The sequence below is a fragment of the Pyxicephalus adspersus genome, chromosome 3 (genome assembly GCF_032062135.1).
Source record: "Pyxicephalus adspersus chromosome 3, UCB_Pads_2.0, whole genome shotgun sequence".
In the NCBI taxonomy this organism is placed as follows: domain Eukaryota; kingdom Metazoa; phylum Chordata; class Amphibia; order Anura; family Pyxicephalidae; genus Pyxicephalus; species Pyxicephalus adspersus.
In genome coordinates this window covers 142011247-142037600 of record NC_092860.1, presented here as the reverse complement: position 1 = coordinate 142037600, position 26354 = coordinate 142011247, and the positions used below count along the sequence as shown (strand labels likewise).

At 38.8% G+C, this 26354-nt stretch overlaps 1 protein-coding gene across 2 annotated transcripts in view; it reads left to right on the top strand.

Moving 5' to 3' along the window:
- The window catches only part of UVSSA (UV stimulated scaffold protein A), a 53995-nt gene extending 29977 nt beyond the window's left edge, over positions 1-24018 (top strand). For both annotated transcript variants that reach the window (XM_072406583.1, XM_072406584.1), the window contains exons 9-14: positions 4775-4955; positions 6151-6276; positions 11213-11396; positions 12031-12142; positions 19026-19206; positions 22540-24018. In XM_072406583.1, the coding sequence (XP_072262684.1) occupies positions 4775-4955; positions 6151-6276; positions 11213-11396; positions 12031-12142; positions 19026-19206; positions 22540-22633 (878 nt within the window). In that variant the 3' untranslated portion in view covers positions 22634-24018. The remainder of the gene's footprint in view (positions 1-4774; positions 4956-6150; positions 6277-11212; positions 11397-12030; positions 12143-19025; positions 19207-22539) is intronic.
- Positions 24019-26354: the final 2336 nt, after the last annotated feature.

The following is a 26354-nucleotide window of genomic DNA, read 5'->3' as shown; positions in this document are numbered from 1 at the left end:
CAATTAGGGTTTTTGACTTCCCCATTGTGCTTTAGGCTGTCGTAATGACACATGACTATGATAGGGATTGGGTTTAAATATACTTTATGTTCACCTTCCCCTGAAGTGAAAGAATTGAAGCAGCCAATATAGACTGCTTTTTAGCCAGTTTTCTATATTGGACTTTGTATTTGGCTATTGACATGTTCACTTTTTAGCTAGCACAGTTATATACTGATGTCAACACTATCATGTGTAAACAGTGGTGGTGATTTTACAAAATTGCGCTTCAAAATTAGTAAGGATGAGCATATTTTTACTAACTATATAGCGCTCATAGGATTATGGCCATATTGTACCATAATCATTGGGATCGAGTGATGCTCATCTCCGGAGTATGGGAACCTTTAGTCCAACCAGATATTACAAGAAGCTTAATTTCCCCTCTGCCTGCATTCAGTACAGTTTTTGTTGTCAACGGCACATAAGAAATGTATAGACTATGTTTGACAGTGATGTCCAGATCCTGATAACATCAGCAGTGCCTCGCTCGCCTCAATCTGTCTGCCGGCAGGCATGATAAACCAGAATTGACAGAGGGGAGAAAAACTACGAGGCCGAGAACAGACTGTATGCTTCTTTATCTAGGCACCGCTACAACCGGATGAAGGACAGCGTGTTATACCTGGGCCTCTCTTATTTTATCCAAGGCTCACAAATCTGCGATAGCTGTGTACAGCGCAGTGCTATCATTGTATCTACAGGACAATGCAGGTACAAGTGTACAGGCCCTGTCTTTTTTTTTTAAGAACAAATGGAGTTTTGATCTGTGAAGGAAGTTTGCTGTAAACAAAAGAGCTTTTGGATCTACAGAAGTTCATTGATAGGTAAAGCTATATTTTGGCGTGTTCATGCTGCACAGAAGTCTCCTTTAAATCTGCGTTTGTTTAATATTTAATAGGAATTATACAGATTCCCAGTGGTGTGTAATTTCGTTAATGCCACATCCCAATTTGACCGTAAATAGAGAAAAAGTAGATAGTAACAGGGATCTTACAGTGCCATAAATGGATAACGTTATCAATTAAAAAATAAATATTTTCATGGTACAATAAAAACATTACCTAAAATAGTTAAAAAAAGATTAAATGCAAAAATATTCCAAGATTTTTGTCTCTTGTGTCCTTCCTAAAACTGTGATTCCCCAAGGAGGCCCATTCAAACAAATTGGGTTCTCACTCTGGGTAGATTGTTCACATTCTTTCTCTACACATTTTAGGAGTATAGGAGGTAGGTATTCTATGTGTCTGTGTACAAAAAATCAGTTTGCCTCCCAAAGTGCCCTTCAAGTCTAAATTTGACTCCATACCTAGAAGCTTCATTTAACAGAGACTTGGTTACTGTGGCCTAATACCTTCAAATCCACGCTGGCAGTGATAGTTATGCCATCTCTACACCTAGGAGGTAGGCATACGGTGGTGGATCTGGTGGTCAAGAGTGGGATTCTACTAGTCATGGAGGGGTTTCCAGCATCACTATCACAGTATATGGCCACTGCCCCACTCCTGCCACTAGAAGCCCAGTTTCCTATTTTCCCAGCTGGATAGGGCAACAGTTAACAACAGCTTGCATGGCTTGGAGGGGCACTAGGAAGCCGTGGCTAAAACTCTTTTATCTGGTGATCCTATGTGGAGTCCATTTTTATTTCTTGATAGCCTTTGGGGGAGGGCAAATATATAACCATATGGTTACCATATTGCTTTAAACTTAATCATAATAAAGTATTTTTTCTAACAGATTTGGCCCGATTTATTTAAGCTCTTTAGGGCTGGAGAGGATTCACATTTGTCAGTGAATCCAGTAAACCTGGAATAGATTTCTTCAAAGTCATTTTCTATTTATTAGCAAATGTTTTAATTCCTGGACCAGATCCATTCCAGGTTTGCTGGATTACCCAGCTTTACTGAGGATAGTGTATTCTCCCCAGCCTTGGAGAGCTTTAATAAATCGGGCCCATTGAATCAACAAGAATAAGCCAGCGTTTGATATTGCAGTGGACTTACTCATTCTGGACATCCAACTGGAAGTATGAGGGAATGTATAATATGGGAAAAAGGGGAAGCGTTGGTTCAGGTCGGAGAGGTGCGGCATATTAGTATTTTAAGTAGGTTAGAGCAGTGTTTTTCAACCGCTGTTCCGCGGCACACTAGTGTGCCTTGAGAGATCTTCGGGTGTACCGTGGGAAATTATCCAATTTCAGTTAATTGGTCCCAAAATGATTTATTTACTGCAAAAAATTTGCCTTCATTTGTCTATACCAGCGATGTATAGTGATAGGCAGAACCAAAAAAAACTCTTCCACTAGATGGCAGCAGGTAGCTAATTTACGTGTCTGACTTTTTGGTGGTGTTCCGTGGGATTTTTCTAATTGTAAAATATGTGCCGCGACTAAGAAAGGTTGGGAAACACTGGGTTAGAGGATGGGGCGGTGGTAGGTTTAAATGAAGAGACAGCAGAGGGGAAGATTGGTGAAAATCCCTGTTTTGAATACAACAGGCAAAGGTTACAACATCTACCATATAAGTTTGTATAGTATTGTTAGGGATGGAATTCTTTTCACTTATTGTCCCAGCATCACAGGGACAGAAAATGATCTTCCTAGTAAAACACACAAAGTGATTCCTGACCGGGCTCCAAACCTTTCCTACTAAACTGAGGGGTGCATATGGTTCAGCTTGTGTCACTATGTTACCACTTGTGTCTATTGGTGAGATTAAATATCCTGTCCACATTCTGCATTTAAATTGTGTCGGAGCCAAATTTCTCATAATGTGCTCTGGATAGGTATACAGAACATGTTTACAGATCATGAGTATTGATTCACTAGCTTTATTCTTCTTGTGCAATGGCTTCCCTAAAGAAACATAAGCTTTCTAGCTGTTATTCAGACGCATTGATGGTGTTTTTTGGTTTACTGACCATAGGGAACTCTGAAACCTCACACCATGTTTGTTCCATGTCTGTCATTCAGCCACAGAGTGCCAGGAAACCAGCATTTTGCAGGACCCCAGGCATTGCCAGCGCTCACGCCTAAAATAATGACATGTTTACTTTGAAGCCCGATAGGTTTCCTCTTCACTGTCCATATTTAGGTATCAGAGCTTTTGGCGGACATGTTTTGGTTCCCCCTGTGAGGTCGCACAGCTGTTCAGCTCCTTACATAGACTCTCTCCTTTTATCTGTGGTGAGTGAATTTTCACGCCGGGCCTTTTATCTGCCTTTTTAATCCCACCATTTCTGTCAGGACATAATCTCTTTCTCAAATTTACATTTTAATTACCAGACCAGCTGAACTGGCGAAAATCAATAATGTCAGCGTTCTGCGGCCTATCTCCCAGCTCCGAGGCCTGCCTCTCTATTTCCCGCTATCGATTGATTCCCTCAACACCGTCCTCTTCATTGCTCCCAGCAAATAGGTGCTATTTGGCCGTTTAAGGCATAAAAAACCCTTTGTCCGTTCTATAGCACAGTTCTGCCTTTTAAATATTTTATGTAATTATAATAAACTTGTGCATGTTGCAAGTCCAAAGTTCTGTCATGTATATACTGTGCATTGCTGCTTTACTCACCACTGGACTTCACTATATTTCTGGTCCGCTGTTTATAATTCCTAACTTTATTATACTTCTTTGCTCCATTGCATTGTAAATTTGTGGCCAACTCATTGCGACAGCCTTACATCAGTTTTGTAACTATTTGTTGGGCAAAAACTGGTGTGTATAGCCAGATACATTATTTGTGGGTTTGGGGGGTATTGTAAATTAATGCTGCTATGCCGCTTTATGGTAATTTTTAGTAAAAACTCAACTTTTAGCAATGCCAGCTTTAAAGCAGAACTATTAAGGGGCCTTCTCCCCAGCCCCTTTAACCTGGGTACACTACCCGGCATGTTTTAGTAACCACCTGGCTGTTTTTGGGTGGTTACTGAGTAGCTGGGTTACAATGAAGGGGCTACCACCCACCTACAATTTCTGCTCACCCGGGTAAAAAAAATTCTAGGTCCAACGCTGCAGAACTATACCTAAATATTAAAAAATTGCAACCAGGCAGGTCCTTTATTGCACGATGCACGAATGACTGCACGATGCACGAATGACTGCACGATGCATGAATGAGTGCTGTACATACATCGCCGTTCTGCTCTATGGAGAGGGGAAGGGGGAAAAGGACGGAGCAGCACCCCGCTGTGCTCTCCCCCCTTCACTGCCATTACGATTGTTCATTATGCATTGTTCGTGGATTCGCCAGGATGGAACCATGAATGAGAATTGACGAGCACTGTACACACACCAGACTCTTGTCCGATATCAACCCTGGGGGATTATCAAGCAAGAATCATCTGATGTGTGTACGTAGCCTTACTGCATATCAGCCACACAGCAAGTGCATTGTTTATAGAGTCAAGTGACTGATAGACTTGCATTGTGAGCCGGTGCAGTAAAGCACAACCACTGTGTAACAATGCATAGCTGAAATGCATGTATTGGGAATTTATGGCTGCCCACGTTTCCTATATTTAGAATAATTTTTTTTTCACACAAATCAAAAGGTATTTAAATACAAATAAAACTTAACTATTTAAAATCTGTTTCTCAAAAAAGCAGGAAAAAAGAATGTCATACCAGGTTACCATTCTAGCAAAGCATGAATTGGGACTGTTCTATCCTATCTTTTCGTTTGAGGCTTTTTATTTCCACACAGAGCTTAAAAAAATCCTTTATTTTAATTGGTTCAGGTTTAGAGCCTTCGCCATCATCATCATCATCATCTTCAGTGAAAAAAATAGAAGTGAGAAAGCCTGCTCAGTCCTTGGCAGCACCGAAGAGGAAGAGGAATGACGATGAACTGGATCCTACTTGTGCTGCCGCAACACTGAAAGTTATGAGGGATAAAATATCTGCACATTCCTCATCCAGGTATTGCATGAACACATTTGTGTTGCAAGTAACCCTGTACTCTTGACAATTAATTATTTGCACCTTTTAGAGGCCATAGCATGGCTTTTTAAATGTTATTGTTGTTAGTAAATAGATGTAGACCTCACAAAACCTTGTAAATCACATTCAGTTTGCTAAAACACTGTGTAGAATAGTTGATTTCCTCAGTTGTTTTCACTTTTCTTCCTTTTTTGCATTCTGATTTCCTTTGCAGCTACATCCTGTCTATGTGCACTCCAGTGATAACTGCATGGCATTTCTATGTGCAGGTTTCTCTAACAGTGGAACATGCCTGTGTAATATGCATCTGAACAAATGCCTTTATTTTCCTTATAGAAAGTGTGAGACAGAGACAGAAAAATTAGTTACAGTTCTATGTTAATGCATTCCTGCTGATCCAGCCATGAAGGTCCTTATTCAGGCATTTCCTGTGATGGGACAACAATGGTTTCGTAACTGTGTTTCGGTGTTTTCACTACGTTCCTGGGCATAGTCCACTGGTATTGATGTGGCTAGAGCATGTGTACAGTTACAGGAGTTGCTTAAAGAGAGACTGCAGCAAATCAGCAGCAAATAAGGATGTAAAAATGTTGAAACACTATTTTCTATAAGAACACATACCAATTGTTTGATACACAGTGCCTTAGCAAATTAAATGTAATTTAGGTCTTATTTACATCCACTTTCTAGCCCAACAGAATATTTAGTTAATCAAAGTAAAATTTGTTAAAACTCTTATGGTTCAATTTCTTTAGAAATCAGTCACAACCTGAGTAGAAAAGCCTGTACCCTGCCAGCTTCCTTGTTGCTTGATGTAACCTGTAAGGAAAGCTCGTGCTTCTTGCTAATTAGAGATTTCTAGTTTCTAGACTCAGTTGGTGGAGTTTTAGGCTAGTGCAAAGAGACCACTGCTTCTACATAGGGAGCAAAGACCCTTCTCTGGCACAATGGGCTTTTCTACTCAAGCTGTGGCTGCTCTCCAAAAAGGCAAAATGTGACTTTGCACCCCTCTTCGATTCACCTGGAATTAATTTATCTAAATTAAACTGCAAGTCCAGTTTGGCAGTAAATAGTAAAGGTGGCCATGAGGTGATGTATTAGATGGGTATTGCTGGACTAATTATGGTGGTTTGGGAAGAACTGCTGTAATAATCCATGTCTGTCTCTGCCTCAGTGGTAAAAATTCCAACAGCAAAAACCCGAAGAGGGAAGATGAGCTCTCAAGGGCACCTGTTGTCCCATTCGGCATTGATCTGCACTTCTGGGGGAAGGAGCAGCCCACAGCTGGCAAAATACTTAAGTGAGTAAATTGTTTTTCTTTTTAACAAGATGGGCTTTGTGGCCTAGACAAAGTAAACATTCCAAGTGCAATTAGTGTTCATTTTGAGAGACATTATTCTCCTTGGCTGCTTTGTGAATCTGGGGTCATGTGCTGGCCAGAGAGCTTTCAATGACTAGAGGATGACCTGGTGTGAAAAGAAGAAGCTGTCAAGTAATGAACCAACTGTTGTCTTCTGTCTGTGTTGAGTATGATGGCTCTGTCGATAGCTGCTTTTTTATGGTTAACATAACTATCAAGACAATAACAGAACAAAAGTGTTGGTAAAATAAAAAAGAGGCTCTGGCTGCATTTCTTACCCCAAGCTGTTCCTCACAAACTCACTGCACAGTCCTGTAGCACGGGCTCTTTTCCGGGTTGAATGCAGCTCGGCATCATACAACCGGCTTCATGTGAACTCTTGGCATCAGGGACACATACCCAGAGGGTAAGTTATTAAAGTGTACTTGGCTCACAGATTTTATGTTCTCAATTGACAGTTTGACACATTCAAAATTACCTGTGACCAGACCAGACAGCTGGATAGGGTATAATGAAAAGTTGGGAATGGTGGAATAAGATTAGTCTTATTGGTAGGATCATTAGGCGAGCACAAGCTCAGCATACCCTGGCAGAAAAGTGTTCCTTTTTTTTTTTTTGAGTAGAAGGGATTGGACAGCTTGAAACCCCTTGCCGAATTGCTCTAATTTTCTGCCCTGATAAGCCAAATATGGGATCCTCTAGCTTGATTACCGCCCGCCCTCCTCCATGGGCTGAACACAAACCGCCCTCCTCCATGGGCTGAACACAAACCGCCCTCCTCCATGGGCTGAACACAAACCGCCCTCCATGGGCTAATATAAACATTTTTGGTCTCTTTGTGTAGTTTGTAATCTGTGTTTTATGGCCAATATTTGTGGCAAACAAAAACTTAACAAAATAAACTTATTGTTAACTAAATTATTCATGTGTTGTTAACTAGCAAGCTGCCTAAATGTTAGCAAACAGACATGGACACAATGTCCTCCAAAATATTTTTTTTTCTATTAATATTTCTTTATTTTGTAAAAGTAAATGTGAAAAGATAGGGCTTACTTATATAAGCCCTATCCAAAAGGGCACAATAATATCTTTATATGTAATTTTTTGTTGGCCAAGGCTACAAAAACCACTGCCACAGCTGTGCATAAACCATTGCAACAATTTAAACCCAACTATGTTTAAATTAAAAAATACTAAACAATCTAAAATTCACTCCTTACCTCTTTCATGCACTGGTCATGGCATCCTCTGGCATTAGTTGCCTGCCCCACTTCCAGTTTAATTGATTTTTGGGTACATGCAACCCATCTCTGTGAACTTGGGCAGTCATAGATGCACCTTCTGAACTTAACATTCTTCCCCAGCCTGGGCTCATGGCTTACGTTGCATGAAATAGCACTAACATATCACAATCCAGTAACGTACTGTTATACTGTGCAAAATTGAATCCTGCCTGATGTCTGAGAGGAGAGAAAAAAGGGTTCCATCTGTCACGAGTGCATGAAAGGCACCAGAAATTAGTAAACGTATGTCCTAATTTATTTAATGTTTTAACGTTAAAGCAGCCAATTTACCTTCTATATAACATTTTTGTTATAGGGATAGGAGTTTCTATTATAATCCTTTCCTTGGATCTTCCCGAGACATAAACTGGCCAGCGACTGGAAATAAATTATGTTTTGGTAGCTCGGCATATTGGTAGTAATAAGCTATGTGGTTCAGAGGTGTGCCCTCTATTTTATGGCAAGGCATAAAAGTGAAGCAGTACAGCAAGTGCACGACAGCCTGTGAAATATGCCTTTGATTTCACCTGTGACTGGATTAAGTGGCAGTAAAATAAAAGTGCTGCGTCTCCGACAACTTGCAGCCAAACAGAACGCTCAGGCTGTCCCTTCTTCACTGCTCAACAACCGAGAATGAATTCACAACAGTGTGTATGCTACACAGTGCTGGAAAAGGTCACCAAGCCAAATCCTGTGCAAAGTGCACAATTTAGCTTTTATTTTATTTTTCTAAGAACGGTAAATGGATAGCTGTGGTTGTTTCACTTTGTACATTATCAGACCATCTCTTGCTGTATTACTGAGGTATTCTAGCTCATACACAATTCGGCTTCAGGTCCATCTATGTTTATTTTAGTAGCTTGTTCACTTAAAATGTCAATTGGTGAATTAAAATTATTCACATGTTGATGCATGGTCCAATACAAGAAAAACACAGTGAATATAAGCATATAAACACATGCTCCAAAACAGCAAATGAACATTCAATCGAGAGGTCTCAAAGTCTTGTCAGATATTTGTACAATGTTATGTACAATCTGACTAGTTGGTTCGAGTAATTGAACGACTCGATCAAACAGGAAAACCAACAGTGTATGGCCACCGTAAATCTTTTTTAAGAATTGTTCTCCAAGCTTTTGTACAGCACTTGTAAGGAAGCGACAATGCATGGTAATTGAGTAAAGGGTAATACATCAGTTGCAGGTAGGCTACGGGTAATAATGGTAACACTTTACAATCTGCATGTCTTTTTTAGTGCATGGCTTACTCAGTATAGGTCCTCTTTAATATCATTGAAAGTATGCGAGTACCATTATTATTATTATCTTAGATTTATATAGCGCCAACATATTACTCAGCGCTGTACATAGTCGTGTCACTAACTGTTCCTCAAAGGGGCTCACAATCCAATGTCCCTGCCATAGTCATATGTCATTACCACAATCTAAGGACAATTTTAAAGGGAAGCCAATGCATGTTTTTGTAATGTAGGAGAAACCGGAGTACCCAGAGGAAACCCATGCAAACACGATGAGAACCTGCAAATTCCATGCAGATAGTGTCCTGGCCAAACTTCAAACCTAGGACCTAGTGCTGCAAAGGGCAGAGTATTATAGAATTTCCCTCCCAGCCACCACTTTTTTTACACGACTGACAGATGAAGCAATGACCGTGACAATTTCAATGTTGAAGGGGCATTCAGGCCTTATATGTTTTTTTAAATTTCTTCACATGACTTTGAGATGCATAGGAAGGTAATATACATTCATGTTGGGGTTATATTGGTTATGGCATTTTAAATTAAAATAAACAAGTGTTTGGTGTAAACCAACATCCTACATAATGGTTGTGCCTCGTGTGGACAGCCAGTAGACCATATCTCTTTAAGGTAAGAATAATCTCTTCCCTTTACTGGCATAAACCCTATTTTGGGTCATTCAAATACAAGTGGTAAAAAGGGGTTCTGACATTTGAGAGTTGAAGGTGGGGGCAAAGTTTAATTTTATTAGGTGTAAAATTGAGGCCCCCTGTAAAGCCAAAGGTACACAGGGATTCATTTAAAGACTATTACATGCACTTGCAAGTTTACAAGTTGTCTTTTCCCTTAACATTGTTACTTTATGTCAGGAACCCTTAAAATAACTGTCAGGTCTTCAGGGAAGCCCTGCTATAAATACTATATCCACAGCTTACATTACATTGGTGTGATGGTCAGTGGGAAGAATGCCAGTGATATTAATGCCCAGTGATCCCTCTTACAGATAGCCAAAAGTATCATCGATGTCAGTGGTATCTGACCTGAGAGTCACAAACTGCTGATTGCTCAAGGAACCCCTACCAACCTCTGGAGGAATCCTGGTTGAGAAACACTGCTCTTAAGTCAAGTCAGGTTCTATTGCATTAGGATATCTCATCACATAGCATACTGTAGATGGCCACTAGAGAAACATTTACAAATCTCTGCATTATGTACACCAATTTTGGTATAAAACAACAAGAACAGACATTTGTTATGCATTAAAATTTACTTCAGACAAATATTAATATAATACCAGTATAGACAAAAAAGAAACTTTAGCTACCCATGAAATAATAAGCATCCATTAGACATCAGTGGCTGTAGGTTTTATTCTGTCATTTCTGTCACATGTCCTGTCTACTGACAGGCTGAAGAACATACAATGACCACCAGCTTAACTATTTTGTGTTATCTCCACACAACTAGGTTACCCCTGCATAAAGGAGTATTGACCGCAGTGTTGTTTAATTGCTTTCTTGTTGACATTCATTTGTAGCTAAGCTTCAGGTTAGGGCAATGAAGACTTAATACAACCAAAGCCAGAACCATTCACTCTCAGACTTGTTAGATTTGATGGGTGATATAGTGCTAGGTTACTGGGTTGTTACAGCAAGAAATAGGTAACAGCTCAGAAAAGTGTTTTATTGTACTAGACTGGTAAAATTGGAGTATTTTTGAAAGCAACCTGAATCAGACCTGTTATCCATATCTTTCAACCCACTGTATAGCAGAGCTGTGGTGGAGGGGGAAAGCAGCATGGGACCCCAACCAGCTATGCCGGACAGTACTAACAAGATGACAGGAGGAGAGGGTAGAGAGCTGAGCTCACCATTCTGCTTTTTCCCATCTCACTTTCCAATCACAAGTTTTGCAATACTATATTGAGGTATAAATATCAGGTTGCAGGCTGCCTAGTTGGGCTTTTTCAAGTAAAACAGCTTCCATATATGTTTCAGATTTGGGTTCTTAAGATTTGCTTCTTGGGTAGGCTTCAGCATACTTCCTGCTTTAGGGATCTGTAATTATTTATGCAACTCTTTGAATTCTGTTTAAATACCTGTACATGCCTGGATGAGCTTGCTCGTAATATATTGCTAATGTGTAATCATAAAATGACAAATAAAAAGCATCTTAAAAAAGAGCTGCTACAAATCCCTGCTAGTGTGACATAACCCTTGGGAAAAAAGCTTTATACATGACATGCTTCTGTATTGTTTGACAACAACATGGAATACAAGTAAATACAAGTAAATTAACATAATTCTTTTCGGTTATGTTTTATTAATTCCACCAGGTTCAGCTCTCAGCATAGATTCTGGGCTCCCAATGAGACGGAGGAGGAAACTGAAAATAAAGAGTTGGAAGCCATGCTGAAGACCAGATACATCTCATTCCCTGGCAAGTTTGAACCAGTGACACACAAGTGCCGAGCACCCTTACCTAATGGGTCACTGTGTGAGAGACAAGACAGAATAAAGGTGGGTGTACTTTGCAACCACTAAGCAGGGCTGTCCAACTCCAGTCTTTGTGGGGTGGATTTTGTCCATATTTTTATTTTTTCTTTAAAAAATGCATTGGTTTACAAGAACTAAGAACATGCACTCTTTATATCCAATGCTGCTCTCTCTACCCTTTCTCTGCTGCCACCCACATATATCCTCTGGACTGTTTCAATGAATCTTGGATCCCTCCTCTCTTCATCTTCATTCTTACCATGATGTAATTCGGTTGGTCATCATCTTTTAACACTTACGCTATCTGACCATAACCTGTCAATATACATTTAGGGATCTATCTTTTATAGTTTCTCGGTCTCCTTTCCCCATAATTATTTAATGGGGAAATCACCTTATACACTTGATTCTTTGTAACCACAACTATTTGATTGTGTTTTGTACATTTATGAAACATATAAAAGTATAAAGCTTCCCCCAACACAAACACAGATCTAATTACCAGAGAGGATGAAATGATTGGATTGGAAAGTCTAATTTCACCTTGTGAGTGTTTTAGCTTTATATACTAACTAGATATAAGATGATGCACTTGGATGTTAATATATATAATTTATTTAGTGTTTCTATATTCATTTTTGTCATTATTGTCTTCAAGTGTCCCTTCCATGGAAAGATAATTCCACGAAATGAAATTGGAGTGCCAATCAATCCCAAGGATCGAGAGCGAGAAGCCAAGGAAAAATTTGAAAAGCGAGCCACGGAACAAGGTAAGGGTTTGCTTATTTCTAGAAGCCTAAATAATCATTTCTCAGGGCTTGGATATAAACATCCAAATTTGAAGTCCCAGAGGTTGATATGCAATACTGACATCTCCCATATTTTGCAATATAATGTACACTTTACAGTTACAGCAGGTGTACCAAAATCACTACAAGCATATCGAAAAATAAATGATCCGTGCTATAGGTACCAGAGTTAGACCTAATGTACTCTGTAATCAATACTCCTTGTATGGACCTATTACAGATAAGCTTTGTACTCTTTACATTTTCGTGCATAATTTTAATGTTCAACACAAAAATTACTGACTGGCTTCCATTAGTCATAAATCTTTGCCTTTCTGTTTGGCAATGTCTAAAAATGGTGGGGTTGTATTGTAGCATCACTGTTTTACCACAATTTGATTGTTGTACTACATTGATAATTAGTACTGCAACTCTGACCATTATGCTAGATCCTATATATATAAATATATTTATATATATTAGTGCGGACCTCTGTACCATACTAACAGCGCCATTTCTTTTCAAACACGTTTATTGGGTTTTACATGGGAGGAAAAATATAACAATTTGCCAAATGGAAGCAAATGTATGTTCATATATAGTTAACAATGGAGGTATAGGAAAAACGGGTGGAAGGGGTTTCGGTAGGGGGTGGGGGTATAATGGAGGTAAAATGTCATAGGCAAGCATGGACCCAAAAAAAAAGGGGGGCAGGAGGCTGGTGAAGGGAAGTGAAAAAAGGATTTCAAAAGTCCAAACAAGCACTGAGTAAAGGAAGGTGGTAGGAACTTGTCCACCCAAGGCAACCAGATGGAAGTTAACTTGGACGTGATGCCGTGGAGTCGAACAGTTCGTTTTTCTTGCGCATGAGTCCAGGTTAGTCGTCTTTTAAACAGAGCCAGGTCTAGTATGCCATGGGAGCTGATCACTTGGTTGCAAAATATAACAAGGTACAGCAGGCAGCATAAGAATTGTAGGTCCATCCATTACTGGTCCTTGTAATGGAGCTGCAGAATTTGATGCTAAAGATTATTATTATCAATAAACAGTGTTTATAAAGTGCCAACATATTAAGCAGCGCTGTATATTAAATAGGGTTGCAAATGGCAGATAGATACAGACAGTAACACAGGAAGAGGAGAGGACCCTGCCCAGAAGAACTTACAACCTAAAGATTAAATAATAACAAAAGAGTGCTGCAGTGCTAGGTGCCAGGTTTGAATCTCGGACAGAACAGGATCTTCTCTGTGTTCTCCCTGTTTTCTCATAGGTTTCCTCTGGGCACTTAATTTTCTCACACATCTTCAAAAACATGCAGTTGTGTTAAGTGTCTTCCCTCGCAGCTAAACCAAAGTGCAACATTGGCTCCTATGCATAGCATTGATAAGTGATAATAAATAATGAAACATTTTAGAAAATGCAAACAAATGAAACAAAACTGATGCCAGTTTCCTGTCTAGGTGACCCAGCAACATAAATACTTGGTATTAAAGTACTTGATATCTTCCTTTTAAAAAAGGAACTTGTTTCACATTGAACTCAATGACCTGTACAGAACTTGGCAGGTTTAATTTCTTAGGCCATAGATCCAGGGGGTACAAAAAGCATTTTGTTTAAATATATTAAAATGATAAAGGAGACCAAACCTAATGATTCTTCACAGCCATTAAACTTTGGCCTGTGTGTTTTCATCATTTAATGTGCAGTGAAGTATAGATATGAGTCTTTAGGTCATTAAGTGTTGCTGACATACACTATCTGCGCTGGAGATCTTCCTGATTACCCTTGAAAAGAGCTGTCTGCAAAATTGCTAAAACTACTTTAAATGGTAGCTGCATTGTGTCCATGTGTATTTCATAGTAAGGGCTAAGTCTGATTTGTCTTCAGCTTGAAAATAAAACACATAGACCATACATACAATCAATTACAAAATGAGTTATTTCTTGCTGAACCCAGCAAAGAATTAACTTGACCCTTGGTAAAATCAGGGAAATTACGCCTGCAATCAGTTTTGCTGATTCTCGTTGCTTGAGCTCAGGAACAATAAAAAAAACTTGGCGCTTCCTTCATTAGAAAAATGAATAATTCTTTCACCATATTATACATAGATGTAAAAGGTGCCCTTTTGCTAGTACACATAATTCCAAGTCTTTACACCACAGATCTATCATCAGCTTAATACTGCTGCCTGCAGATTGAATTGTATATGATGGTGTAGCTGTGACAGCAAAGGGTATGGAATGGACTGTTTAAGCAGAAAAGAATATTTAAAGGGAACTCTTGGCTTTTTTATAAAACAAGCACTTTTTCCTGTTAAAATTTGTGATAGGAGAAACTGGAGGCCTTATATTGGTCCTTTTTTCACTAGTATTTTTCAACACTGTTGCATGGAGAACACAGAGCTTTAAAACAAGCCCCCGCTGACCTCTGTGACTCGGGGTAGATTTTACCTGCAAACAGCAGCAATCCCAAATCGCACCTGGGGTAGCTTTTAACTAAAAAAAAAAAAAACACTTACCTTGCTCTGTTTTTGTCCCCCGTCGTCCTGGTGGTCCCCGCAGGTCCTGGGGACACGTCTCCGGGGTTTCTTGGTGACATTGGTGCTGGCGGGCAAAATAGCTGTATTGAGTCCAATAGAAAGAAATATTCATATGATATATATATATATATATATATATATATATATAAGTTTATTATTAAATGTATTAAACTTAATATATATCGGTGAGTTATGCCTAAGAATTATAGACTACAATGAAAAATACATTTCCATGCAAAGAATTGAACCGCTTTTTGCATAGAAAATTGCACAGAATTAGACCGCTAGGGAGGTTAAGCAATTCATCGCCAAAAATCACAACACAAATTCTAAATTTGAATTGCTAGCAGCATGTAGAAACCTGCTTAGGCTGCCTGGTGTCCGCTGTCATATAAAAATTAGGGTAAAGAGGAGCCTATGTGGTTGAATAAAATAAAACATTGAATAAAAATATTCTCCATAATGCTTATATCTGCAGAAGTTAATGGGGGCTTTTTTAGGGGATTTTACTTTTTAGAATATACAGATATTTTAACCACTTCAACTTTCACACCTGTACACCTCCTATAAACCAAAGCAATTTTTATACAGTACAGTGTTCTCCCTAGCACTTTTCAGTAACCACCCGGCTGTTTTTGGAGGTCATTGAAAAGTTGGGTCACAGTACCCCATATTGACACACTGAAAAAATAATTTTAGACAATTTTGTAAATTTATTTAAAAAGAATAAAACTGAAATATCACATTTACATAAGTATTCAGACCTTTAGCATCAACACTTGAAATTTAGCTTGGGCGCCTCCCATTTCTATTGCTGAGATATTTCTGCACCTTGATTGGAGTGGTAAATAAAATTGATTGGACACGATTTGAAAAGACTCACACCTGAAAGCATCATTTAGATTTAACAAACAAAATCATTAAAAAAAAAAAAAAGTTTTATTATATTTATAAGTTTTTAAATAAAATAAAATTTTTCAAAGCCAAGAGTATAAGGAGGGGAAATAAATTAATAGACAAGGATTAGGGTTAAGGAAGGGTTGATAATTACATTATGTTCAGTGCTCTCCCCAGGCTCTTTTAGCCAAGTGCACCACCTGGCACCTTTCGGTAACCACCCAGCTGTTTTAGGGTAGTTATTGGAAACCTGAGTCACATTACAGGGGTCACCACCCATCTACAGCTTCTTCCCAACCAGCTTAAAAAAAATCTGGGGAGAATACTGATGTTTTGCAGAGCAAGTACTAACTGCCAGTTTAACAGCTGGGTATTGCTGGTTAAAAAAAGAAGTTGGGCTGCTTTTGTTATGTGTACCTGTGGCACTGAATGACACTGAAATTTAAAAGAAGTATTCTGGAAACTGTTTCAGATTTTTAATGTAAGGTGGTGGGTCGGTGCCAGAGGCCTAAACTGGCATTGGGCTTTAACTGGCAAGATATCATCATGAACCAGTTAATACTGGTATATCTGCTTTCATAGCTGGTTCTCTTTAACCTGTAGCCCAATTAAACATGACAGCACCATAAACATATTACATGGCTCTGTCACACATTTAACTTCAAAAAAAGGAAGGTAATGGAAGGCATATTGCTCTCTGTCCCTTCCAGCTGCACGATGACCCCTGTGGCTTAGAAATGATTGCTCTGACCTGTTAATCTGCCGCACTCCTCCTTCCCAGCGGCTCATCCACTAAAGCAAATGAAGTGGTTATTTCTTGTGCTGATGGCAGTCAGTGTCTGTTCTTGCCGCTTTTACTGACTTGTTAACAGCCCAGGATGAGGACAATCCGGCAGAGGCAGCCCCTTAGCCAGTCACTTGTGAAATAACGTCTCATCACTAACTACAATATTGATTCTCACCCACCCTCACCAATGGTGTCATTTTCTCTTCCCTGCCACTAAACTCGGTAACAATACAAGAAGCGGTTTAGGGCCCCATCAGTGCTCAAAAAAGCCTCTCTTCCCTGGCATTTTATTGATTTTTCTTTAAAGCTTTTAAATTGCTCCTTCATTTGACTCAAACAGTCATTTTATCTGTCGTGAATGGCGGTATTTCTTACCTTGTGTTTAAACAATTGCTTCGTCCTCTCAGTTACTAAACTGTGACGCCGTATTATTGCAGCGAGGTAAACACTTTACACGGTGCGCCTTAATCCCCGATATCTCGTTCCCCACTCTCAATTGTTCCAGTCCTAGACTCGGAAGCAGAGAATTTCACTCAAGACGTCCATTGTTAGAGACTGGTTGAAGGAATACATTGCTGTGGAGTTTGTATTTTCAGCTATTATTAATGGAAACTTTGAAGGACAAGGTTGTGCTAATGTCTGAAAGTCCCCTTGGTGTCCTTCCATTGGAGTTTTACATTGCAGCCAGACTCAGATGATCATGGTCAGCATTGGGCTTGAATGCAATCTTGGGTCTTTTCTCGGCATGGAGAGAAAATGGTGATTGGATTGACACAACACATTTCCACTAGTTTCTGATGGAAGATGGCAATACTGCAAAATATAGAGATAAAGGTAGGGGGGCAGCAAAATATAAGGGTGGTGAAAAAATGTAGGGGGGTAAAAAATGTGAGGAAAGGATAGAAGGGAGAAGACGGATCTGGAGCCCAATCTGAAAGCCACATCCCCCTCTTCCGACGCCCACCTCGCAATATGCATATCAGGATTCGTCAAAAATATGAGATGACGTGCAGATCCCAGGGAGTCATGATTATATGAAACTTGTCTAGTCGATCACATATCCGGGCTGTTAACTGTTCCATGGAATGCACGTCTTTGTTACGATTGAACAGGGCTGATCGCATCGGAGTCGATGCCGACACCCATTTTTTTTTTGCAATGAGGCATCTAGCTGCAGTTAGTATATTAGCCATAAAACGTTTTCTAGGCTTGGAGATCTGACGAACAGGAAGCAAATACGAGAGTGATTATAACAGTAGATAAGCAGTGTCAGTATAATTGCAAACTTTGTGATTTAATTGAAATAAAATGTTCTGCTGCTCCCTATGCCTGGTGCTTTTAACAGCTTCTATGCCAATAGCAATAAAATGTTGCTCTTTATGCAGTGCATACTTTCTTGACGTGTAAGAAAGCATGTGTGTACATAAGAAAAAATGAATCTCTTTTTATCTTGCCACATCCTATTTGATCTTTGCCAGGTAATTGTAAGTAAGATTTTAGAGTCCTGCACATACAAAAGTAAGATAGTGAGTTTGGTATCTGTACAGACAAAAAGCGGATGATGTCCATGATTTGACTTAAAAGTTTACTTAAAAGGCAATTTAGGCCTCTTTCAGAAATGTCATCAGTTAGCTGTGCGTGGACTGCACTATATGTATCCAGGAGCAGTGTGCCAATAATCTTACGATCCCTGGATGGTACAATTGAGTTCCCCACATCACAAACAGTTATGGGCCTTCTCCAGCTCTCAAGAAACAATCGCAAACAACTGTTTAAATCTGAGCTCACTGTGGTTGTAATGTCTCCCCATTCAAGTCGGTGAAAGCAGCTGACTTTTTAGGGGTGGTCAGAAGCTACACATTATGTCCAAGAACTGTCACATAAATCACTACAACACGTTCATAGAATGGAACCCAACCTCTCCCATTCTGTTGAACGGTATCAGTTGTATATGCGGTAAACAACTGCAGGTTGACATAACTTCTGCGCATGTGCATCCTAAACTTCGCAACTCAGTGTTTTAAAAGAAGAAGATTGTAAACAGACAGGTAACAGACATCTCCTGTCCCATCTGCAAATAAGTAACCTGGCTGTCCAAAATTAAGTGTGAAACTATAGTTCATCTTTAAAAAGAATGTAAATGAGATCATTTTTAGGTTAGTCATTTACATTAATCTCTAATTACATCTGAGAACTACTATGTTTTATGTGACAATAAATCTGGTTATGGTGTCCTGAAACATCAGTACCAAGTACAAGACTGTGAGCATATGTGTGATTTTTCTGGGTCTGGCACCCCAGGTAACCATAGTATGTGAACTGTGAGCATTAAAAAAAAGTGAAAAGTTTCAAATTAAATGTATCGCAGAACTCTAAAAACTAGACTAAAAACCAAGAGGGTTTAATATGTTGGGTCTCAAATGAAAATGAAGTCTTTAATTCCAGTTTTTATGGTATGGGAGGGCAGAGAGCAAAAGTGTATTACGCGATTGGCTAAAGTGAAGCAAAGTAAATGTCAGATTAATAATCATCTTAATGACAATAATGAGCTCAGTGCTTGGAAAAAGTTTGGGTGTATTCTCTGTAGCTTGAGTTTATATTGTTAGCAGCTTACACTATTTTTTTTCTGTGTCTAATCATAGATTGGAGAGACCCCGAACTGATGCGAGAGATTGAGCAAGCTACAGGGGAAGATCTGGGCTCATCCAGGATTGCTGGGAAATCTAAAAAGAAGGGGAAGAAGAAAAAGTATCCAAATCTGACAGATCTGAAGCAGGAGGCAAATACCACTCGCTTCCGTCTGGAGAAGAAAGTGTTTCACCCGTAAGATGCTGACTAGCATACTTTTCTTTTGTGTTTTTTCATTTTCTCTAAAGTCTGTTGGACTTTTTTTATGTTTGTGTGCGTTCCTTCTGAATCTCTAATAATTCATATAGGACAAACATTATATTTGCATATTTAGTTTCCATGTCTGTTACAGAATTTCTCCCTTTATTTCCCAGTAATAAACTGGTGTATAGTGAAATATTTTTGTGATCGTATATGACGCATTAAAGGGGACCTTTACTTTGGAAGCTGTGTTCAAGTAAGGCAAATCCGTGGATAGCTACTCTTGTAGGCTCTCTGCAGCTGATCTTTTCCCCACTACCGATCTGTATTGTGTATTTAGGCAGATGGTCATCTTTGTAGAGGAGTGGGGCTCCAGTAAGAGCGTTCCCTTTTTTATTTGATTATCTAAGAACATATGGAGTAGTGATTCTGGGAAAATATAGTCTTGACAAATTAAACCTTAGAGCAGGTTCTAAGATACAGATTCCCCTCCAGCATGGAGAACAGTGAGCAGCACCATGAGGAAATCTTCCTCCAAAACTCTAAAAGCCAGCTGTCAGAGGTAGCAATGGCTCAGATGATCTCACAATGCAGATATACAGCTACAAAGCTCAGGGCATAGGGGTGCCTAAGTACAGTAGGTGCACCATTATTTTTCAGGAGCAGTTCAAGACCAAAGACGTTTTTGGGGTTTTGCCTGGGTACAACTAATTTTTAAGTGGAAGTTATACATTGAGAGTAATGCCAGCCATGCTCCAAACTTTTTTCTGTAATGTGTTGCCAGCTGATTGCCTTGATCTGTTCGATTGTTCCTAAAATCAAATATATTTTATAAGGCACGTGATTTTATGAAAGTCACCTTTCGACAGTATTTTACTTATGGTGCTGGCAGCGTGAACATTCAGTATGTTGCTGAGCACAATATGCTCCTGGCACGATCGCTCCTACTGCCGCACGCATCATAAAACATGGTGTCTGACAGCTGGTATCACAGCACAAATTATATGATCTCGCTCAACAGGTCTTAATTAACAACTGGATGGACATATCCAGGAGTGTACCAGACATCAATTAACAGCGCCCTTTCCCTGAGAACAAGCCAGATTTAATTAGCTGCGGGGAATTGAAGGGAAATCATGCGTCCAGCTGTGGAAACACTTGACGAACAGATCAGTTGTTGTAAATAAGATGTTCTGTAGTAGACGGGTGACATGGCAGCATCATATCCCTACTGTCTGTCTCTGTGGAAACTTGTCATTGCTGTTTAAAGAGAGTCTGTCACCAAGCAAACCACCTGTTTAATTAGGCTGTGGTGGAAGTAGCCGTTCACTGACTCTTGGCACACACCGGTTCTATTTCATTGAGGCTGAATTTCAAAGGAAGTATAACCTGTTCACTTTGCAAGGGTCTTGTTGCTCCCTTTAGCTCATTAACAGTAACTTGGATTACAATTTTCTGCATAGCAGCACTCCTATTTGAAAGACCAGGGGGAGCTCTCTGAGCTAATTGAGTTGTATTGCTTTGCATAATACTGTATGTTAGCATGCTAATGAAAGTGGTAGCAGGGCAGACCACATTAGTATGTTGCTGGTTGTTCATTGTCCATAGTCTGAAGATGGAATGTGTGTGAATGTGTGTGAATGTGTGATTTGTAGCTGCCTGTAACGTGTCGGCTCACATTACAGTTTGATATGTTTTTGAATGTATTGAGGTGCATTTGATCTGCTTCCACCTTCATTTGACCTGAATAAAGCCAGTTTTGCATTCGCTTTGAGTTGTGTGAGAATGCTATAGTCATTTGAATCAAACCTATCTTGCTGACACAAACTCATGTCTAATTAAAAAATAAAATTGACATTCACTGAAACGTTTCCTGGCAGAGGCATTTACTGCCTTTGGAACACATGGACCTGGAAGATTCTCCACATGGGAATGTTTCAGTGAATATCTTATCCACTTCTTTATAAAAAAAATAAAAGACCCCTAAGTGTGAATGTCTTAAAAATTACTTGGCTTCTGCATAGGGTTTGTAAAATATTTACAAATATTAGGTAGTAATATCTGTTTATTACAATCCCTTCTTCCTATCTTCTAGTGCCGCCCTTTGCTTGTTCTCTACTTCTATTCTATCAGTTCACATGTATGTACATTGAAATTGATAGACTGTCTATAAGGCTCACTGATCTCAGGAATGTTGTGCAGATAACCCTAGTAGGAGATGATCTTTTTATATGATAATCTGAACATGGTACAGCATAGTACACATATATAAAAGTAACTTGAACAAAAGTTACTTCAAAGAAACAGATTTGCAGGAACGTCATTAAAACAAATCCCATGAATATTCTATTAAAGTTAAAATGGACATCTATACCGATTGATTCATCATTGCATTACAGTAACACATATAACACTAATTACAAAAATTACTTTTCCGAACAATAAATCTGGAATTCCACAATTGCTGTATTTCACTCCCTGTTAGCTTTCACTCTTTTACTCAACGCGCTTTGCAAAGATATCTCTAAAAAAAGATTTACAATATAGTGAAAAGTTCATATAGTATATAATATAGTAGTATACAATAAATACTTACAATTAGGATTAGACAGTATAGATAGATCAAATCCCATAGCATAGGAATCATCTGCCTCCCACAAAGGGAATTTTCCTTCATTAATAGGTTGGAAACGGCGTTTGCATGGGATTGGGATTTTTCCAGTTTTTGGTTACTAAGATTTGCTAACAGCAATATATGTTTTGTAGCTCAAAAATCATATTTTGCTTAGGTGTCATAGTAAGGGCTAATGTGTACTTACTGACAATACACTGTGGTTTCCCTTTAAATACCCCCATCATAAAAGGGTTTTATACCCCAGCCATCATGATAACCCTATCCTGGGTATTTAGACATTCACCTTCCCCACAAGAGTCTAGATAACAAGCATGCTTTGCTTTTTTTTTCGTTGTGGCAGCCTTGCTCTTACAGAAGCTTGGAAGTTTGCCATTTATCTTGTAAGGTCGGTGTTAAAGAATAATGACAAAGGTGGTGTGGGCACATTAAAGCGAGCCTTCCATTACTTCACTCCTCTTATTAAAACCTTGTTGAATTAAAACTATTTGTATTACCGTACTTAATTTAGTTAACACGTCTAATTTGTTCTGCCTCATCAGCCCAACGTTAGGAGGACCCTGCGGTAATTAATGATACCGCCTTGTTTTTTTTAAACATATCTATAAACATCCCGTCTTGACTTTACTTGAGCTTGACTTTTATGTGTTTATTTTTGGGCTAACGGCTTCTCTCCTTTCACTTTCGTCTCACAGGGGATCAGTGAAACGGGTGATAAGCGCAATGAACCAAATGGATAAGAGGCGCCACGAGAAGTTTGCAAACCAGTTTAATTACGCATTAAATTAAAAATCAGAAGAAAGATAAACCGCCCGGCCGGCTTTTACATGGAAGACTTGTTTTAAGGACCTTTAACGAAAAATTGTTGTGTTATAAGTGTATTTTTTTTCTTAATGGCCGTGTCTTAACTTATTTGTGTCATTTGTTATACCTTGTCTTTTTTTCCCTTTTTTTTTTTCCTACCCTTGGAAGGGTTTTATCGATCTCTTGGTTGTTATTTAAAGAGGAAAAAATCATATTTGCCTACAAAGGAAAGGCTGCCATGAATGAATTTAACGGAGATGTTTATGTGGCATTATTTTACTGCTTATAGGTGTATATAGGAACATTTGTGATTGAGATTCTATCGGTTTACTTGCACCTAAATGGATTGGGTTAATATTTTTATAGTTTTTTTAAAAGGACGCCTGCCAGGAAAATAGTCTGTCATTACTGAATTCCCCTAAAAATGGATGCCATGCTGGCAAATTTAGTTTAGTACTTCAGTGATGTGCAGGGAGGAATGTCCGACCTTTCTGCTCTGCATACTTGTACTATGTCTGTTACTCTGTAATAAAACTCTGCAATGGCAGACAATGTGTTCTTTAAAGACCAATTCTAGCAAAAAGCTTTGGCTAGATCTTAGACTACATACACACATCAGATGATTCTCGTATGATTCTCGGCTCATATCAGACGAGAATCCGGTGTGTGTACAGCGCATATCGCCCATCGTTCCAATTACCTTCTTGGCGGATCCGCATACAAAGAACGATCGTAATGGATTGTTCCATCGTTCTCCCCCTTCCCTTCTATATAGAGCAAAACAGTGCTGTATGTATAGCGCTCTTTCATGCATCGTGCAGTCTTACGTGAAAGATGTTCCCAGCATGTCTGGGTCGGTGATTGCATTCATCGGCAACCATGTTACTACAGGACAAAGTAGTGACATAGGGGGCCAGAGAAATGTAGCATAGCATGTGGTAGTAAACACAAGTAAGTGTGAAATGCCAAATATTTTGAAGGACTTTAGATTTTAAAAGAGAGTGAAAATATCTTTTGCATGGAAATTTGTTTTTTTTTTTCTTTTTAGAAATGCATTTACTGATTTCCAGTTCTAGTGCTGTGTTTTGGTATGGATGAGTACCAGCCACATCGCTTATCAGACTGCAGACTGTATCCTCACGGGGCTTGTTGTTATTATGAGAATGTTGCCCACTGTATATAGGTTACTGGTCCTTTTAAGAAAACTGGAATGTTTAAATGATACAAGACGATTGGTGCTATGAAGTTTTTTATTATATATATAAAATTTTGAGTCTAGTTGCACCTTAAGGCTATACAGAGTGTATGTGTGTGTATATGTATGTGTATATAAATATATATATATATATATATATATATATATATATATATATATGCTATGAAGTTTTTTATTATATATATAAAATTTTGAGTCTAGTTGCACCTTAAGGCTATACAGAGTGTATGTGTGTGTATATGTATGTGTATATATATATATATATATATATATATATATATATATATATATATATATATATTTATGTGTCAAATAAATTATAATCTCATTTTGAGCCATCAGGTGGTGCTTTAGACTTATTTCTACATGTGTTCCCTGTCTGCTTTATTTTACGAACGACCTATTTACAGAGTTCAAAAGCTTAAGCTCGAATTTGTTTTGGAGGGGGTGACTCCTCCCTTTCCTGCTTTGTATAAAACCGCTTCCTGTATCTACAAAGAGATCATACTCTTAACTGTGCACTTTTTATCTGCGGTGCTCTGTATCTTTATACGTGTTTCCTGTAATTAATAAAACATTTTTTAATGGTAAAGTAAATGTACATCTTCTGTATATTCCCCAAAAAATGAAACCTCCAATTGACATTGAACATTTATAGCTTCCCTTTAAGGAGACTGTACTCTTTTTTAAAATTTTTTAAAGAATTTAAAAGGTAAATACTACTTTGTGGGAACTCTCCTAACTTTTTAAAGGACCTAATGAACTAATTTATAATTCTGAATACATCAATTTCATTTTCATCCTGAGCTCAGGATAGAACTGTGTAAATGTATTAAATTCATATTTTAGGATGATGTAAATAATGATAGATGTCTGTGTAACCAGCATAATAAAAACTGATGTCATTGAAAAGTACTTTAATGGTCCTAGATGGCATATTGTCCTCCTGCACATGTAACATATCCTGCATAAGGTGCAGCACAATGGATGTACCCGTCTTGGTGAAACATGTGCAGTGAAGTTATTAAGGACTTGTACAGTGTATGCAGGTTCTGGCTAACTGGGGCAAGTGGAGGAATTAGTACCATCTCCTTTGTTTGAGGTCTCCTCATTGCTTTGAACTGTGTCAACCTTTTCATGCTGAATGATATATTCTACTAGTGGGGAAGAGCCCCAAAGTGACCACAAAGATAACAAATTTCTGCTTGGTTTCACCTTCAGGATTTCCTGATAAACTCTACTAGAGTTACTTTCCTCATCTGCTCAATGACAAGGATCATTCCTGTGGGTTTGCAGATGATCAGTTATTTTGAGGAAGAACTTTCCAGCACATTTCTTGAGTTGTACTTTTACTTGGAACACCTTGTTTCCATTACTATAACTCCTGACCCCACACTGCTAACGACCATTAGCACCCAAAGAGACATTTGCTGTTTAAAAGGTTTCAAATTCTTTTGCTTCCAGGTCTGGGTTGAGATCAAATATGCATGTAGAAGCAAAGCTGTAATTGGCTGCCAACAAAAACTCAGCCATTGAGAGCCTCTTTGTCACCCAGATTCTATTCAGTCTTCATACCAGGAAGCAGTAATTTGCTTATGCAGAAGAAGGAAGCCCTGAAAATGTCTTATTTTTGGCTTATGATTAGCAGAAGAGAGTGAGAATAGCTGTAGGCCAGGAGTTAGTCACTCCTGCGCATTTCTATATGCACCCAGGTGCAGTTCATAGAGTCAACTGCAGCAGTTGAGAAAACACTTTGTTGTGCTTGTGCTACAGTTTTTACTTCAGAGGAGAAAAAGCAACCCCAATTTCCCCCAAGCATCTTTTAGCTGGGTGCCCCACCTGCCACTTTTCAGTAACCTACTGAAAAGTTGGGTCACAATACAGGGGTCACTGCCTATAATTTCCTTTCACCCAGTTTATATAATTTCTGGGAAGAATACTGCAACCGCAAGACTAACACAAGCATGACACTTCCAGGAACTGTTCTGCAACTCCCAGGGAAAAAAAGTTCTCAATTAATCCCATACAGGTGAATAGGAACAGTTGGGAGCATTAAAGGCTTTTGCAAGCAAAATTCTACCCTAAGGAAATTTCAAACTGGTGGACCTGTGCTGGCAAATTCTGCTCTGATGTCGAGTTATTATTGACAACTCTTATCCCGAGATGCTTTAGTTACAACAGGAATTCTATTCCTATTCAGGTTTTATCTGGTACATTTATTCAGGTTGTATTGTCTTTAAAATTATAGGGATTTATAAGACTGCCCCTTACTTAAACCACGATCTCCAAAGTCACCAATCAGAATCTGTAAAGCTTTATTCCTATTGCTTGGGCAATATTTGTAAATCTTTCATAACAGCACCTTGATATTTTCCTCCCTTTGGTCATTTTATTGTATCTCTACCATTGTTTTTTGGTAACATTCTGGGGTGTAGTATGGCGAGGCCTATTAAATTTTCCACTTCATGTCCATCCTATAGATTTGACAGT